Genomic DNA, 18,904 nt, shown 5'->3' with positions numbered 1-18,904 from the left:
TCTTTGCTCCATTTACTTACAGTAACACCTATTACACTTGTGTTACAGACATTTCAAATCTGCGAAATGGATAACTTGAGTCAGTTGTTTTGACAAACACAGTTTGGCAACTGCCAAACTATGTGTTTGTGGAGGGGCCATGATGTTAATCAGTTTTTTTTTTTTTGTTGCTTGATTTGAACACTAGATTTTGACATTTAGACAGAAATGACACCCTTGTGTCTAAATGGCTCAAATGGAAAAGAGCAGCAAGTCTTTGTGTCCTGGGGACCAGCATTGAAAAACCACAGCCTCAGGCCATATTTAATAGAATATTACCCTCAGGAACATTTAGTCACTCACTTGAAAAAAGAAAACACTTTCCTCAGGCAGCAGTCCACTTTTCTGATCACCTGCTGTGTTATCAAATAGCCTCAGCTTGCAGTTACTCTTCCTTAAGCAAAGAGGTTACATAGAAAATATAGTTGTGTGAACATGGCAGAGGAGCTTTTCCCCACTTCCTTCTCATTTGAAAAAGTGTATTGTAATTATCTCAATGAAATGTGTCTCATGAAAACATTAGCTGATAATTTGAACACTTTAATTTTTATCCTGTTTGAAATTCATTTGTTCTGTGGCCTTTGAAATGCTGAAATATTCTCAGCAGATGGACCAATCCTGTCTACACCTCCATGACTCCACTTGAATCACTTGTAGGAGAGAATTGATGTTCACCTGGAAACCTAAAAGACATTTTTTGGATATACTTCTAGGACATATTTCAGCCTATTCCCTAGTGCCCCTCTACTTATACCCTATAAAGTTAACTTCTCTTCTCCAGCCTTTTCCCTGCATTTTAAAATGTACATGTCACTGTGGTTAACTACAGTATAATTACAAGCTGGGGAGTGCATACGCCCACAACGTACCGGTGGGAAGAAAAGGTGGAGAAAAGCATTCCAGCCAAATTCTTCCTTCAACTAAACAATGCTGAAAGCGCAAACGTTTGCCTATGAGAGCTTGCATGAGCACGTCTGTTGTTCTTCCAGTGCTACACATTCCTACATGCACGTTTACATCAGGGAGCAGCAAAGTGCAACAACAATCTTCTGTTTATCTCTGTGACAAGGTTCGGTATCTGAGGAGCGGAAAGCATGTGTGGAGATTTGCCTCTGGTGTTCTCGACTCTATTCAGCACCAAGTCTAAATGATAACAAACCGTGCACCACTGCTGCTCATTGTTCTGGTTTCGGTGTTTCGAGTCAAGACGTTAAATTAATGCTCCACTTTTGGGCTTAATGTGTTAACTAGGAGCCGCTTCCGTTTTTCAGCCCTCGAGCTTCTCTGTGATGTACCTGCTCTGACAAACACACTCCACTTTTAAAATTCAATCCGTGTTTTATATGTTTATAGAAAATGTTAATGTGATATATAAGCACACAATTTGATCAAATCTGCCTTTGTTTGCAATTATTATGATTATTGTTAACATCTTAGTATGAAAGATGTAATTATTTACTTATAGGACATTAGTGATTTGTCAGTAACAGCACAACAATATTTTAAGGTATTTCTTTGCTTGTTTTCCTCCTTAATTCTTGTAAAATAATGTATGCAAAACGCTTTGAACCTGCCTCAGTGTGTGCTTTGCCTTCTCTTTTTCGATTCCAGCAATTTTGCCATGGTTCAGGCATAGCCAGTTTCGCACTAGATCACCATCACATATGCAGATGTGATTACTAGATCTGTGCTGTTTGCTACCTACACTAGCTACTAACCGCCTCAGCAACCTCCTCTATAATGTAAAAATTTTAGTTTATAATTAGATTATTCAGTATCTAACTAGAATATGCAGAAAACATAAACGTAATACTCAGTAAGGATGAGGTCCCAGATTTCCAGGAGAGTACATTATGTGCTGACCAGCTGAATCACCCCTGGCTCCCTGTCTCCGGAACAGTGCTTAATGTTCACCTCACTTGACTCACTCTTCGCAGCACCAATGCAACTGATGAACGGTTCAGCATCACGTTAAAAGAAGAAGCTGATGAGGGAGCTCTTCCGTTCCGATTTCTCCGGACAAGAATTTTATCTTTTGATTCACCAGAGTCAAGACCGAGGCCTCACTGTTGCAACCCTGCATAAAACGAACGTATTACTTAGAAACTGCTGGAAAGACGCACTGGAGAAACATGGCTGGCACGATATTCAGTGGCTAACTTCACTCCTTCTTTATGTTTAGCAACTTCTGAGAATGAGGGAGGAATTGAAGGAGCGGGACGCAGAGCTGGAGAGGAGTGTGGAGGACAAACAGCAGCTGAAGAACCAAATCCATAAGCTCAAGGCAGGACTGCACGACCTGCAGGCCACACACACGCAACAGGTCAGAGGAAAGCCGACACACACTAAGTCAAGGAAAAACTTTGTTTTCATGTGTTTGTTAGTGTGTTTAAATGGAAATACTTAATCTAAAAGAAAGTACTTCATAACGGGTTTCAGTGCATGAGGAATATTGCATAATGGGAAAATGATTCAACAAGATTTTGATACATTTAAAGTGGCATTTGATGATTTGCCCCAATCAAGCCAGCACAGCAAATGAAAGATGGAAGTTTGCCCGAAAGGCTCTGATAATGAACAAGTAATCAAGATCTCTGGTATCAACCGTGACTTTACGGAGAGAAAATTGAAAAAGACAGATCATTTGAAGTACCTAAAACACCAGTTCTTTTGATTTGACATATAATTTAAGCATCAAGACAGAAAATACAAGAACAGAGAAAGAGATTGCATCTTCTGCCAGTTGAACACTTTTAATGTGAACATTAAAATTGTATGTGTATTCATGTGTACTAAATGTGTGTGCGTGCGTGCGTGTGTGTGTGTGTGTGTGTGTGTGTGTGTACACCTCTGATACAACTACGGTAGAAAAAATAGCAAACTCTGAGGCTAACTGTGTCGGTGCATTCCAGTAAGCTGGAGAAACCCGGCTGAATTTGAAAAGCAAAAACTATCCTAAATAACCAACGCAGCATCTTCTACTGTTGAAATGCCTCAAAAAATTAGGTCGGGTTAGGGGAGAACTCTGAATTCTGACCTGCTGCTTGTATACATGGATTTACAGTAACCAGGTTACTATAGTGCATGTAAATGTGTTGTCCAATAAACTCTGAAACCTGGTTTCTCTGAGCAACCTCTTCACATAAGTGCATGTAAACTCACAAAATGAGCTAAAGTTACAAACTGCAATGCTGAATTATGTACATGCATCGTTTCCTCTTGCAGAGAAAAATCCGTTAAATGTACGATATGGAAAAAGTTTCAAATGGTTATATTTTGCACAATTTTAGACTCAAACCAAGATAAAGCCCGAAACTGTTCCCTGTGTATTTGCAGTAGAAGGTTTTAGGGTACATAAAATCCTTGAAGGAACTTTTATACCCAAATTAGATTATTTTACAGTCTGTAGTTCCGAAGTAATTGGGAAATTACCCCAGGTGCTCTCGTTGCCATCACTGTCATCTCTTCCATTTAGTTCTTGTACTCACTTACTTATGTGAAGCAGTGTGTTGCCGTGTTCTGTATAGGACCCTGAATTTTAGTGCAGACGAAAGCCATGAGGAGACGACACTGTCCTGAACCTTACAGAAGACAATACGGAAATTTGGTGCTTTTCTGCTCCACAACAACCAGGACCACTTTTCACAATACTACAAAGATGCCAGTGCATTGCAGGTCACCTATTGAAATACAACAAAGATCTTAGTCAAGTGCAAGTGTGCTCCACTACCTCATATTTTTTCATTTCTTGCTGGCCTGTTTTGGCTCAGGGCTGACATGAGAATGAGCTTTAAGTTCAATCAGCTATGTAATTGGATAATGATCATACAAAAATGGTACTGTCCACTGATGCTTGATGACTCTGGTGGCCTGCTTTCTGCTCTCAGGTCATCTTTTTGATCCACTGAGCTGCTCAGGCTGCCTGTCCATCTGCCGTGAGGCGATGGATGGTCCCTAAGCTGCAGATATTTGAAGTGTGTGCATTGGCCATTATACTTGCTTTGGTGTCCATGATGCCGTCAGACAGATCTATGCACTCCCAGCACGATAAGATGCTAGAATACCCTATAAAAGAGCAGATCATCTGCCACTTGGCTCCCCGTTTTATATTCAGAATACGTTTGCAGTTCATACACACTGACTGGATTTGCGGCACGTTTTCGTTGCAAGGCTTCCCTGTACAGCTTCCTCCTGTAGACAGAGACAGTGTTTAATTGGTTAGCTTACAATTAGTTAGTCCGGGCTGACTGCCAGTGTAACCTAAAAAGTTAAAAAGAATATTCCTCTTCTAGTGATTCGGTGCACAACGGGTCAGCTGACCGGACTTTACGGGTACACATACAAGTCAACACAAGTCTTCCATCTTCATCCCTTTGCTGTTCTGAGGAAGATTATCTCTCCGTACAGGCAGAGCTGAACAGTAGCAGAGATACCTTATCATCTGGACCTCAGTGAGGATGTTTTCCTCAGGTGACGTTAAGGAGATGACAGGGCCTTATGTCCGGCTATTCCTGGACTTTCCCATGTGACAGTCATCTGAGTGTGAGCTATGTAACTGGAGAAAACACCACCATCCTCCCTCTAGACTCAAGATGCTTTCACATTATTACTAACGACAGCGTTGGTGTGCACCATTATTTTGAATATGGGATGGTTTTTTTTCCCCTATTATCCCCCAAAAAGTTCATATTTGTAAAACGTTCCTTTACTGACCCTATGAGCTCTGCTAGTGGCTGTAATAAAAACAAGTCATGACAGGTTATAAAACTTGCATGCAGCTGGCAACAAAGTTATGACACTAACTTTATTTAAGCTATGAATAATTTTTAATGTTTAAATAATGCAGAGACATCTTCACACACTGAATTTATTTGTTTGTTATTCCCATTCCTGTGTGAAGAAGACAAATACAGAAGGAGGCAGAAAAACCTGAGAGAGGTGCGTGTAAAGGAGAAATGAATTTTCAAGAAAATAAAAAGAATCAGCTGGTGGAAAAAACAAAGTTTGAAAATAACAGTAGCATCTCCGTTCTCCACGAGCCCTTTGTTAGAGAGAGACTCACAAGTAGTAACATGAACAGTGTTGGTCAACAGAGAGAAAAAGGAATATATTATGTTTCATCTGGAGCTTGTTGAGCCACGGCTTCATCACACTCCCCAACCCCTCTCTTCCCAGGAAGTATTTCCACAGGAGGGAACCTGAGCCCCTTTGCAGAAACACCACTACACATGTACAGCACACAGCCCCATTCCTTCACCAAGCAACAGCACCTCAGCCTCCACCGTAAACATCACAATCAGATCCATCCTGAGAGAACAACCCCAGCGATTTTGACCGCAGCAAACACTCCAGCAAATCCCTCTGCTATCCCCTTAAATGTGACTCAACCACCATTAGTGGAAATGTTAAGTGTTTTCATCCTCCTGATCTGTCTCAGCTCTTGGAAATGTTACGGCTGCCCTAACAAGGATGATGTCTTTGCAGAAGTGTCCCCTATTAGCATGGTTCCAACCATTAATAGTCTCCCGTCACCAAAGAGGAGTGTGGTGAAATAGAAGTGCTCAAACTCCATGAAGCGGTATATTAGGACAGTATATTAGAGAAGGTGTAATTAAAGCTTGAATGATTAATTGTACAGGCCAACATTACTGCTTATCACAGTATTGCCACATAGATCTCGGCTGATAAGTGACAAGAAGTTGCTGTACGCAAATGTCAAAGAAACACAGTGTTGCCCTGTCATGGTTTGTACAAAAGAGCAAGCTTCAGGCATCTGTAGAGGAGAAGCTCTGTGAAATCTTAGAGAAGTTACCTCTGTATGACATTTTCTAGGTTTCCATCCAAATGTATCGCTAATTTAAATAAATTTTGGTTTGGTTTCTTGGTTTGTCAGTGCCAACAGCTGATTTTCAACAGCACTGATTTTCCTGTTGGGTACTGTGGAACCATTGCAGAAGATGAGGGCAAATGCATTGAGATGATGTAATTAAAAGAGCAGGTCAAACCTCAAACAGTGAGCAATGTAGAAAACATGATGGAAATATGACATATATGTTCGTGTCATGTATTAATATAGGAAGATTAGAGTCTCCTCCTCGCTCCAAAGATCTGATGTTTTGATATGCCTATGATATGCCAATGCCTATTTTTTATTTCTTCAATGGATCGAAAAGCTTCAGTGCACATTTAGGTAACACGCTTCATGTACATCATGATTTATTCACACCTGTTTCCATTCCACTTTTGTGCATTTGGTTTTATCAATACACCAACTGTTCCTCCTCAGCCAGGCATAAAAAAACATTTTTGCAGTATATCAAAATTGTTTTTTTTTTGGTCAGCGTTTCCACTCAGGTATTTTATATGGAAACACACCTGCTACTTGCTTGTAGCCGTTGTCCCAATCCTCCAATTAGGACACAGACCTGAAGAAATGTATAAAGGGTCAAACAGATAATGTCTCCTCATTTGAACCCCAATGAAGACCTGCCAAGGTCAAAACCGGTTGGTTTTATACAGTAATTGTCATGAATGAGTTTTGTAAGTAATAAATTGTTTTTAGCTGGACCGCAACAGCGGAGCCAGACCTGTAAACGAAAATGTCGCTGACTGACTGACTGACTGACTGATGAAGTTAGCCCAATGGTCAGCCAAATGCCACATGATTGAGTGCTGAAGTTACACCAATGATTGGCTGGCCGAGTGTAGGAGTTTCCACATTGGACATTGCTCTTTCAAAATGAGCTGGCACTAGCAGTTTCTAATACATCATCAGGGAGGGAGTTTACAGGCAGTGATGCCAACCTAGCGGCTTTGTTGCTAGATTTACCATTTTTTCACACCCCTTGAGCGACTTTTTTTTGATAAAAGCACATAGTAAAGATTCTAGCGACTTTTTTGGATAAAACTTGGAAACTTTCTGTAGAAGGGAGTCACCAGTATTGCGCCACAAGCGCGAGGTCAAGGTTTTTTTCACTTAAATGTCCAGTTTAGTGCATATCTTGTTCATAGTTCTGTCATACAGTTTTCAAATTTAAGGGATCCTTATCAAATATCAGCTCTTACAATGTAACGTTACCTTTGCTGATGCACTGATCACTGTCCCTGCTGTCACTAAATAGCTTTGGGTCTACATTAGGTCAGGTCACAGTGACTTGACTTGTCTCATCATGTAATAGAGCAGTATAGTCAACTATTATAAAGATGAGTTCCTGTATCAGGATACAGCAGAGAAAGAAAGATAGTCAGCTTAAGAATATTATTAAAGAAACAGTTTAAAATAAAACACACAATTCGAGATTCATGATTGCAGCTGAAAAGCTACAGCTATAGATACTGTTTACATGTATGAATATACTCACTGAAGCCTCTCCTGTATGATACTATTTCATCATCAGAAGGGGGATGATTCTTTTCAACAAATGCAAAGAAACCTTCAACCAGGCCGTTTCTTCTTGTCATGCAGTAGGTACATAAAAGCATTGCCATATATGCACTAAGACTGATAACACCACGTGTGACAAGGCGTCAGCTCCTATCATACAATGTGACAGGGTGGGTCAGTGTTTACATTGGATGGTAGATTACATATGAAACCGTGCAAACATTGTGTGCATTCATGCAGGATTGTCGCTGTCAGCACTGCATTATTTCTTGATACTGTGTATCTGTTTAATAATGTAGTTCCCATATCCTTCCCATAGTCTCCTAAATCTTCTCTCGAGATGTCATCGTTCATCATACGCTTGTCAGTGCCTTCAACCATGAAAGAGAAGCTACTTTAATCATTTTAAACAGTATGGCAGTGTGTCATCTAAGCCAGCATGTTTCCATTCAAATCCATTCAAAAGGGTATTCTTTGAATGTGTTTTGTGTTGTGGATGTAACTTTGATTAAATAAACCAGTGACTTTCCATCCAGCATTGCAGAGCAAGTACTAATTATTTTGGTCGCTATTCTGGGACACGTAGCCATATACACACATAAACCTTTTGATTTTTCTGTATGTGACTTCGTCTCCCAAACTCTGTTCAAGTTTGGGAGACTCAGATGACTGTCACATGGGAAAGTCCCTCTGAAAACTAGGCCTTGTTCATACAGCTGCTGATGCAGTTCATGTTTATGTGTATGTGTCAGTTGGTGTGTATGAAAGAGTCACAGAGGGATGGAGAGTGAGTTTTGGTATGTCTGATTGCATTAGTGGGTGACTTGTTTCTCATTGACGTTTCCTCTCATTTTTCTAATTGGCTCTCGTTGGAGACGTTAAAGGGAGATGACAGAGGGATCGAACACAGTGCTAATCAAGTCAATGTAAGTGGGAAAAAAAACCTGAGGCCTCACTACTCTATGCTAAATGTTTGCCCCCCCTTTTTTTTTTTTTTTTTTTTTTTACTTTTTTCTCGTTCTCTCCACTCCATTGCTCTCCTCCCTTAACTCTTCCACTGACATGACATATCATTACAGGCCAATCTTCACAGGGACTGTGCTTTTCACTGAATAAATCACCCAGACACAACTGGGTTAGAAAATGAGGGACCTGTGCCGTAGCAAACAGAGACACATATACATAACACATGCACGTGCAAAATGTGCACACTCAAATACATACTTGCACACACTCCTACAATAGACAAGAAGTTGAAGACAAGGCCACTGTGTCCTGGTTTGTCTAGGTTAGACTGTGGAGAGAAGGGTAACCTTGCATCGCCACGATCATTGTTTTAGAAAATTCGTTCCTACAAGACACACATAGCCTAATGTCTTTTTCTGCCACACGCACACACATCCAAATGTCCTCTTCTATCCTCGCTTCTGTGTATTGGGCTGTCACAGACTCACAGTAAACAACAGCTTGATCATAAGCATCGTTAGCACTTTCTCTCTTGTTTCGTCTCGCACCTTTTTTAGACCTCTAGCTGCTGGCCTAATTCTCTCACTCCTTCATCTTTTGATCATTGTCTTGTCCATCTTTTTATGTATATTATTTTGTGTTATTTTCTATTTTTGCATCTGCTTACAGTGCAAACACCTTTCATGCTTATTAATACATTTTTGTGCATTTGCATGGCCAAGTAAATGGATGTACACCCTCGAATCCGTACCCACAGTCTTGTTTAGATTTTTCAGTAGCACCAGTTTTTTATGGAAGTTCTGTGGATGTCTTTCAGCAGTTTGACACAAAAGGCTATGTTTGTGTGTGTTTCCAAAGGATGTGACAGCATCATCAGTGGTGTCCTGCAGTCAGGAGAAGGAGGGTCTCCCAGAGAAGAACTGGTCCAGTCCTGTTTGCACTGAGAGGGACGCACTGTTAGTAGGTAAGCTGTATTACTGTATCTCCATCACTACATATAGAATACAATGATACAAATTTTCTCTGAGTTGGAAATTTATCTTTTTGACCACACCTCCACAATATGCCAAAACTATTGAACATTAATCAAATGAAAGCTGCATGCACAGACATTCATCTTAATATTTTAGGTATATAGTTATTTAGCTAATGCACCTATCCAGGGTGTTCAAAACGTAAAGAGTCTACCTACCTAACCCTTAAGAGTCTACCTTGAAGGGACATATACCTGTTGATGGAGTCATGAATATCATTGTTGGGCCATTTTGGGTCAAGAGTCCGCATAATAAATCTGAGTGACTTATATTGAGGTCAGTCTTATATTTCAGGAGTAAAGCTGTGAACATCCTGACAGACTGTTTTCATCTTTTATTCAATCAGTTTGAGACTTTTAACTCTGGCAAAACCAAAAATCCTCTTTCTTTTATACTAATGTATTCCAAGTCCAATCAGCAGTTTAAGCTATGTTAGTGGTTTGGCTGTAAGGGTGGCACTGTCAGTCGGTCCGCAACTTTGGTCTAGACTGAATTATCTCACCAACTATTGGATGGATTCCCATGAAGTTTGGTACAGATAATCATTGTGCCTTGATGGTGCTCTGATGTCAGTAATTGTTCTTTTACTTGTTATTTGCTTTATGCCTATTTCATGTCCAGGGTTGAAAATGGAACTTGCAGACAATAAAGTTCTCTTTTAGTTGATTCCAGCTGCATACTACACCACTGATTTGACCATCAGCCAAGGAGGAGGAACAAATAGGTATACTGTATATAAATTATAATGATGTAAATGATGACGACACAGAATCACCATAATGCCACCAAAACACCAAGAAGGTGTATGAAATAACACCAACTCCTTGCAAGATAAAGAAATTGGCTTACTCACTACTTAGTTGTTGAATGGGATTGCTTTATATCATAATGTGTTGTTGCATTTTTTTACAGTCCACCCCTTGTTCAACGTAACTACAACATGCACTACCAATGCCACCTCTACCAAAATTGGAATTTTTCTGATTTGCTTCAGTCACTTTGCGGTAATAACTCTGCATAATTACACAGCCATTAGAGCCAGAGAGGAGGAAGATCTGAAGAGAGAAAGAGCACTTTACTCATTAGATTACATAACACTGTGACTTTATGATAATGGAAAATATGGCCAACATTTATCTCCCATGTGTGTAATAAACTACATTATTTATAGAAGTAAACAAAGCCTGTCCCATTTTGCTCCTTTTTTTCCGGGACACTGCATTTTCACATGTTAATTGTCAAGGATGTCTGCCGGCTCAAAGCATGAAAGATAAAACTTGCTAGGGACTAAGAGGGAAATGCAAACTGTGCTGGAGTTTACCAAATGATAGCAGTTTCTGTATCTGTCCGTCTGAGGCCAGTTCTGCCATTGTTCCATCGACAGAAATACCTGCGTCCACTGTCTCATAGCAGAATGACTGTGTGATTGGCTTACAAGTAGTTAAGCAGTCAATGGTGCTTGTCCTCTGTTCATGCCCACTCTGGCTGTTTGCTGAGGCAGAGACAGGCCACAGTTAAATAACCTGGCACCTTCTTATGTCAGAATAACTCCTCTTGAGTGCAGTTTGATGCTGAGTTGAAGTGAGCTCTGCAGGAAAAAAGGGACATTCGGCTTCTGAAGGAAAATGTTTCATCAGAAAAGAAAGGGTTGAGTCTCTTTGCCTTTTTGCTGCTTCCACACTATGAATGTGGAAGAACACAGTTGCATAATCTCTGAACTGTTCCCTTCGAGAAAAGTGAGGAGCAAATGTATACAAGATGAAAGAGGCTTTGTTTGTATTCTTGAGCTACAAAGACATTTTTAGGATTAGATGTTTTTTGGTTTTTTTTGTGCTTCTGAAAACACAATTCAAATCATCTTTTATACACTGTTAAAGTATAATTCTGGTTTATTTAAACTTGGGTCATATTTTTGTAGACTTTGCCGTAGTTTCTGTCAGCAGTAATGAGATTTTACTCATTAAGTTACCAGTTAACACAGTGAGGATTTTAGAAATACTGAATTCATGAGTCAAAATTCCCGCCCCAGAACCCCGCCAACACAAGACATTTTTGCCATGCCACCAACCAAACTCTATAAAATGTTCTTAGTATTTGAAAATATACACAATATTACAATGTATTTATTTGTTTAACTGTCCAGTTATATTTTCTTTAAAATTTTATCTCCCTGCATTATGGTTAAATGTTCTGCCAAAATGAGACACAAACTCTGTTAAATCAGGAAATATCCTTGGTTCAGTATGATAGTCTGAACTTTAGCGTAGTTCATGCTGACACACACAGTGAGGTCAGATCATTGTGAGACCAGCCATATCTCAACTGTTTTCGTAGACGTTTTTGTTTCTTCTATCAGCCTCTTGGTGCTCTAACAACAAGTAGGGTTGGAGGATTATCTCTCTCCTGGTGGTTCAACTAAGTATTGAGTAAAGGGTCTGAATACTTATGTCAATATGATATTTCAGTTTTTCTTTTTTAATTTGCAAAAATTTCTGAAATTCTGTTTATGGGGTATTGAGTGTAGATTGATGAGGGGGAAAATGAATTTAAATAATTTTAGCGTGAGGCTGCAACATAACAAAATTTGAAAAATACACTCTTTTTATGGGGGGGGGGGGTACGCTGTATCTGAGAGTTGAAAGCAGATGGTTTGACTGAGCTTGTGGAGAGTTTCAGTAACACACAGCTTTGATGAGAGACAATGACATCAAAGCCTCCATGCCGTCAAACAATTCCTCTAATCTGGAGCCACAATATACAAGAGTCTCTTAACAGTGTTGGGATTTCTGAGAAATGCCACTTGATGCATCCTCGCTTGTTTTTTTACATACAATACAAACTGGTGTCTCAAATATCCAGCTGTGGTTCAAAGACATGTTTGACAAGTGATAGAAACTCAGAAGACTAGAGGGTTGTGACAAGGTCTGTCTTTGGATTTTGACAGTTTAATTAACATGTCTGTGTTACTTATTTTTCACCCCCAGGGATCATTTCAACCTTCCTGCACGTCCATCCGTTTGGAGCCAGCATCGAGTACATCTGTTCCTACCTGCAGTGTTTGGACACAAAGGTAACAAGCAGACACACACACACACACACACACACACACACACACACACACACACACACACGTCCTAGACGTAGTGACATAGATAAAATCTCTCTGCAGGGCTGACATATGGGCCGGCTGTATGCCAGGGTCCTGCTGTGTCATTTTAGATTCCTGGCACACAAACAAGCCTAAAGAGCAGGAAAGATCCATCAGCTACTCTGAAACTTTTCTAGCCTTTATTCATCTAAACAAAGGTTGGTGAACACACACATCAATTTAAAGCTGCACTGCTGCACGTTCTATACTTACCAGGGTTGTACGCAAACAAGTAGGCTATGGGCTTAAAACACTGATGTGTGCTTTAGGTTTCAGTTCAGTACTCAGTGACACTCAGCAATGCTCATCCTCCATGACTTTTTATCAGCTCTCATCAGATTAGGTGTTCGGTGCAGAATAAAGCTTGACTGATGTTCAACAGGTTGTTATTTTTACATCATGAACCAGACACTGTGTGATACTTGACGGAAGACAGGAAACTGACTAGCTGATTCATTTTCATCTGAACCTCCTCCCATTGCATGCACAATTTCATTCTGAAAAAATTATGTAACAGAGCCCCTTGAGGTATTACTGCCTGTCTTCTGACAACAGCGTTCTTTTTTTTTTTTTTGTGGAAAGCGTCAGACCAACATTCGTCTGCACCTATTTTATGCACATCCTTTAGATTTTAAAGAAAAACATCCGATATGGCCCAGTGCAGTTCTATTTCTTCACTAACCTCTGTTCTGTTCCCACTACTGATTTACACCCAAACCTATTACAGGTTTTTATTTTGACTCAGGCTAATGTTCTTTCTTTTTGTGTGTGGTTAAAATACCAATTGTAAATTTCTAATTTATGTATTCAGTTGGCAGCTAAACCTTTGGATAAACTGTATGTACAAGGAGTGTCCTGTAACTGCTAGTAGACAACAATATAATGCAGAAAATAAGACATTTTTAATAGCTTCCAGTATAAGCCACATCCACTTCTTTGTTACACCTCACAGATACTTTTGTAACCTAAACAGATGCAAATACAGAGAGTAACGGGACTGCACTTATATAGTAGCCCTGCACCACAACCCAAGTGGTTACCGAGTCACACTGGGAGTTGCCTGATTCAACCACATCAACTACTGTGGGCAGCTGAACAAATCCATAGTTGTATTTTGAATAGGATGGCAGGTTTATCCCATGGCAGTTTTTTTTTTTTTTTTAACTGATGCAGGACATAGCACTACTGACCTTCCCTGTGGGCAAAATCTTGTTTGCCTCGACCTTTTAGGCAGCAGCTGCTCTGAACTTGTTAATAGCAAGAAGCTTCATATACATCAAGTTTGTCTGTGCTTCGTCAGTGCCTGTCCGTTTCTGTCCTGTTGCATTTATCGCTTTCTAATTTTGTCACACATCCCCACCTGCGCAGTTCACTGATAAATACATTCATGCTCCGCATCCGTCTGCTGCTGCCTGCCACTGCCAGTTTCGGCTGTTAGTCAGCCTGATTACTCTGAACAAGGTGACGTGTTTTGATTCTGATTCCTGGTTTGTAAATGAGTTGAGCTTTGTCATCACCGTCCTTCCAAGGCTGTTCTGGACTGCTCTCATTACCTCCTGCCACTCTTTCCCTCACATCTGAGTGGCGCCTCCAGGAAGAGACAAACCCAGCCAATTTTGTTAAATTGACGATATGCAATGAGTAAGTAAGTAATTAGTTAGTAATGACAGTTAATGGTTTCTCACCAAGCACTTATCAAACATAGTGTGATATTAAAGACAGTCAGTGTCATTGTGTTGGATCTGATAGCTCTCCTGCCCTCTTATATCCTTTACAAACAAATTGATGTCATTTAAAGAACAGGAATTGAACTAGTAAAGACTTAATCTCTATCAGTCTGTTTTAGATTATTGAATATTACTGAATATTACTTCCGCCAGGGAGGTTACATAATCACCCTTTTCTGTTTGTTCGTTTGTTTGCTGGTTTGTTTGTTTATTTATTTTAAAATCAGCAGGATTATGCAAAAAGTACTGAACTGATTTGCACCAAACATGGTGGAGGACTCATCCATGGTCCAGGGAAGAACTCATTACATTTTGGGGCAGATCTGGATCATTTAGTATGACTTTGAATTTCTTTCTCTGAAGTCTGCTGTATGTTGTTTGACATTGGCCTTGGTGGAGTTCTGTGCTCTAGTGGGGGCATTTTCTAGTTTTCATCATTTGACAGTCTCTCTGTTGCCTTTTGATAAACAGATTTATAATTTAGTCTTCAGAATGCCAGAAAGCACTGAAAAATGCTCATCACGATCTCCCACAACCCAAGTTGACATCTTCAATTTGCTTGTTCTGTCCAACCAACACTCTAAAACCTGAAGATATTTGATTTATGACCATATAGAACAAAAACAAAAATCCTCACATTTGAGAAGCTGGAACCAACAAATGTGGTTTTTTTTTTTTGTTTGAAAAAGGACCTAACAGCAGGTGAAAATGTAGTTTGTGTTTAATCTCTCTACCTTGCTAGAGTGATGTAAAAGTGTACTCTAGGGTGTGTCAGTACACTGTGACGTCACGGTTGGGGTGTGGTTACAGGTGCAACGCACTTGAAACTTTAAACCAACGAGGAAGTTATCAATTATAAAAAATGTTGTCATTGAATTCGCTGTTGTTTAAGTTCTTAATTAATCGACTTATCATTTCAGCATTTAAGTTCAGAAAATGATCAAGTATTAATTAATTATTACTTCAGTTATAGATCATAATTGTACATGGTAAATACCTAGAAACGTCGTCACTTGTTCTTAGATACACAAGGAACAGAACATGTTGGTCTTCAAGAGTAGTTAAACATTTTAGGAGATATGCTTTCTGTCAAGAGTTAGTTGAGAAGATCACTGCCTCTCTCATATATGTCTGAAGCCACATGAGATATAACATGTTAATTAATGAGCTTTAAAGGTGCTGGTAAGCAGATTTTGATACCTTTGGACAGAGCCAGGCTGGCTGTTTCCCCCCTGTTCCCAGTCTTTATGCTAAGCTAACAGTCTCCTGGCTCAGGCTTCATATGTACTGCACAGATACGAGTTTAATATCAATCTTTTCATCCAACTCACTACATGAAAAGGAATGTGTGTTTCCCAAAATGTTAAACGATTAATTGAAACTTGCGTGTGACAAGCAGGTGTAGGTGTAAGTGTGTAGCATGCTTTGTGCATGACTGTGGGTGTGTCTGAGTTTTTTGTTAAACACTGTGTGTGTGGCTGTTTGGCTGTGTATCTGTTGTTTCAACACTGACTCCGCAGATTAAGCAGCCCACAGTTTTGTCAATACCACGGGCTGGACTCCCCAACAACAAGCCCAGTTCTCTCTGCTTATCTGCCGGCTCCACACTCACCGAGCTCCATTGTCTGTGATGACAAAACAGTCCTATCTCCACGATGGACCCTAATGCATCCCGACATCAGCGCAGGGCTTGAACAACCTAGATATTAATGCAAGACGCTGTGGGTTGTCTACAGCAGCTCGTGCATTGGATTTCTGTCATCTTAGCCTTTCTGTTTCTCCTCAGCCCACCCCGGTGGGGCGAGCTGGCGTCAATCCTGTCATGTGCGGTAGTTCATATTGTTTTGATGCTTGGCCTGTTCAGTGGGTTTAAGTGAAGGTGTGAGAACTGAATGTGAGCTTAATGAGAATGAAGACCAGAGTTGTGAACAGCGGAGGTGTGAGAATGTATGTGTTAATTTGTGTGTGAAAGTAGTTTTGTCTGGCATCTAACTCTTGCATGTGTTTTTTTGTGTGTGTGTGTGTGTGTGTGTGTGTGTGTCTGCAGATTAACCCTGGTGAGGTGGAGGCTCTTCTGTGTCGGCTCCCCTGCACCTTCAGACAGGAGCTGACCGGGGTCGGAGCCAGTCTGGAGAAACGCTGGAACTTCTGCGGCTTCCAGGGCATCAAGAGCACATAGACTCTGCCGGTGACACTTCTCGGAAGGACAGTCTAGACATGTGGAAGAGGCAGGCAACTAATGAAGGGGCTGGGCTCTACCTGCCCAGACAAGAGCACAAATTAATTGCTACAGATCTCAGATCAGGAAATGGTGCTCTGTGTAGGTGGCAGAGAGATAAATATACAGGTTTTTGTGATAGCAAATTGATTGGCAGCATCTCCATGGTGAGCACGAGGTGGATGTATTTCTATGGGGACTGTCGCATCATCTCTCACTCTCTCACCTTTTTTTTTTTTACTCATGGGATTCAACGAAAAGTCCCTTCAGAGAGCCAGTCTCAGCAGGGTCATGGAATGGGTTGTATTTTCATACTCGCGCCTACATCTGGCTCAGTGTACTGGCTGACCCGGACTAAAGGGCTACACAGCAAGGTCATCTGCGTCTACTCCCAACCTCGGAATGCTAATGGCAACCTCTGGCTTTCTTTTTCTCTCTCCCTGAGTTTGTGCAAATCACGTAAAATAAATTCTTACATTTCATTCTACTATCTGTGTATGCTGTTATAAGTGCACACGAGATGTATGCAGCGGTCAGGTCACTTTGTAGTTATTTTTTTCACTTCGTTCAGTGTTGAATTATGCTCCCATTTCGTGCCACATAACTGCACTGTGAGTTCTCAAATGGACAATGAACAGCACAGAGTAATCAAGCCCAGAATGGGAACCTAAAATGCTGCAAAGTGTTAAAATGAAGAGGACAGGCATGTTTTTTTTTTTCGCAGTTGCTGAATTGTTTGTCAAAATGTACTTCACATTAGATAATTTGACTCATCATTATTATAAATAAAAAAAGAACACACATTGGCATTAGGAAGACATTCACACAGTGCCTTTCAGGTTTGGTGCATTTTACAAAGACAGACAATTTCTTTGAGCATTTTAAATCATAATTATTGAATGTGAAAAACCACTTTCCTTCTGCTGGATTCATGGTTATATTTTCAGCCATCTATCTACAGAAAAAAATTGTGTTCACTGCTCTATTGTAGCACAGTGTGAAAAGGAACTTCCCTTTGTTTGTCATTGGGCTCAAACTGGGGTTTTTTTTGTTTTTTTTTATTGTTTTTTTTTTAATACATGCCTGGAAAACATTCATGATGAACTAGTTGATACATTTCTGGTCAAACTACTTTGAATACAGCAGAGAAAGTAAAATGCATCTAAAATATAGGTATCAGGCAGTCTGTTGGCTTACTAGAGTGGCTTTACAGGAAGTAACAGGCGAAAACAGCACTACATGACAAAACATTAACGGTGGTGACTTTTTAGGTTTATTTTCTATAACTATCTAATCTTTTTCAGTCCATCCTCCTAGTTTCTTCTACAGAATGACATTAATCTGGCTATTTTTTGCTATAATGTACTATGTGAGTACACATATCGTCAGCAAAGCCTCATCTCACACCATCCAGAAGATGAGCTTCTACTGCCATCTACTGAAGAAGTTAAACATCATTTTTTAACTGCCAGTCCTTGTCGCCTCAATAAAGGACGGCATTGTGCTGATGCTGTGTGTGACGGTATTTGAGCAGACGCTGTCCTGCTACCTACAGTATCAATGATGGTGACAATATGGTGCATGTTAAGTGTTTTTGCTTTGAGAGTTACTGTTCACTATTTGCATTTTTTATCGTGTTAAATTGCCATTTTTGCAATCAGTCTCTCAAGTTCTCTGCAGAGATGGGAGAACCTGCCGGAAGGAAAACCGTCTCAGTAGCATCAGGCCTCAATCAGGCCTGGATACTAGAGTGGCTAGACCGAAGCCCCTTTGAGTAAAAGGCATTCGACAGCCGGTTTGGAGTTTGCTAAACGGCATTTAAAGGACTCTGAGAGCATGAAGAAAAAGATTCTCTGGTCTGATGCGACAAAATTTGAACCGCTTGAACAGAACTCCAGGGACAGGGAAATTGGTAAGAATTGAGGAAAGGATGAATGCAGCCAAATAGACAGAGATACTTGAAGAAAAAACCTGCTCCCGAGTGCATTTGACCTGAAAATAGGGCTAGAGTTCACCTTTCAGCCCGACAACGATCTGAAGCATACAGCCAAAACAACGCTGAAGTGGCTTCTGAATGTCCTTGAGCGGCACAGCCAAAGCCCAGATTAAACCCCGTGGAAGATCTGTGGAGAGACCTGAAGATGGCAGATCACAGATGCTTCCCAACCAGTCTGACAGAGGTTGAGAGGATATGCTAAAATAAGGGGATAAACTGCCCAAGTCCAGGTGTGCAAAACTTACAGAGACTTACCAAAGAAGACTCAAAGTTGTAATTGCTGCCAAAAGGGCTTCTACTTTTAAGAACATGTTTTCACCTTATCACTATGGATTACTGAGTGCAGATTGATAGGCAAAATGGCAACTTTATCCATTCACAATCAAGTCCAC

At 40.4% G+C, this 18,904-nt stretch overlaps 1 protein-coding gene across 6 annotated transcripts in view; it reads left to right on the top strand.

The window, feature by feature from the left end:
• LOC120785123 (ecto-NOX disulfide-thiol exchanger 2-like) overlaps window positions 1-18,876 on the top strand; it is a 156,317-nt gene extending 137,441 nt beyond the window's left edge. For 5 of the 6 annotated variants that reach the window (XM_040119513.1, XM_040119510.1, XM_040119512.1 and 2 more), the window contains 5 exons: window positions 2,222-2,362; window positions 8,299-8,349; window positions 9,248-9,353; window positions 12,408-12,493; window positions 16,346-18,876. In XM_040119513.1, coding sequence (XP_039975447.1) covers window positions 2,222-2,362; window positions 8,299-8,349; window positions 9,248-9,353; window positions 12,408-12,493; window positions 16,346-16,477 — 516 coding nt within the window. In that variant the 3' untranslated portion in view covers window positions 16,478-18,876. The remainder of the gene's footprint in view (window positions 1-2,221; window positions 2,363-8,298; window positions 8,350-9,247; window positions 9,354-12,407; window positions 12,494-16,345) is intronic. The other variant, XM_040119511.1, reaches the window with a different exon arrangement.
• Window positions 18,877-18,904: the final 28 nt, after the last annotated feature.

This window comes from Xiphias gladius, chromosome 23 (assembly GCF_016859285.1).
Source record: "Xiphias gladius isolate SHS-SW01 ecotype Sanya breed wild chromosome 23, ASM1685928v1, whole genome shotgun sequence".
Classification (NCBI taxonomy): Eukaryota; Metazoa; Chordata; class Actinopteri; order Istiophoriformes; family Xiphiidae; genus Xiphias; species Xiphias gladius.
The sequence above is the reverse complement of the archived record's forward strand: the minus strand, read 5'-3'. Positions and strand labels throughout refer to the sequence as shown.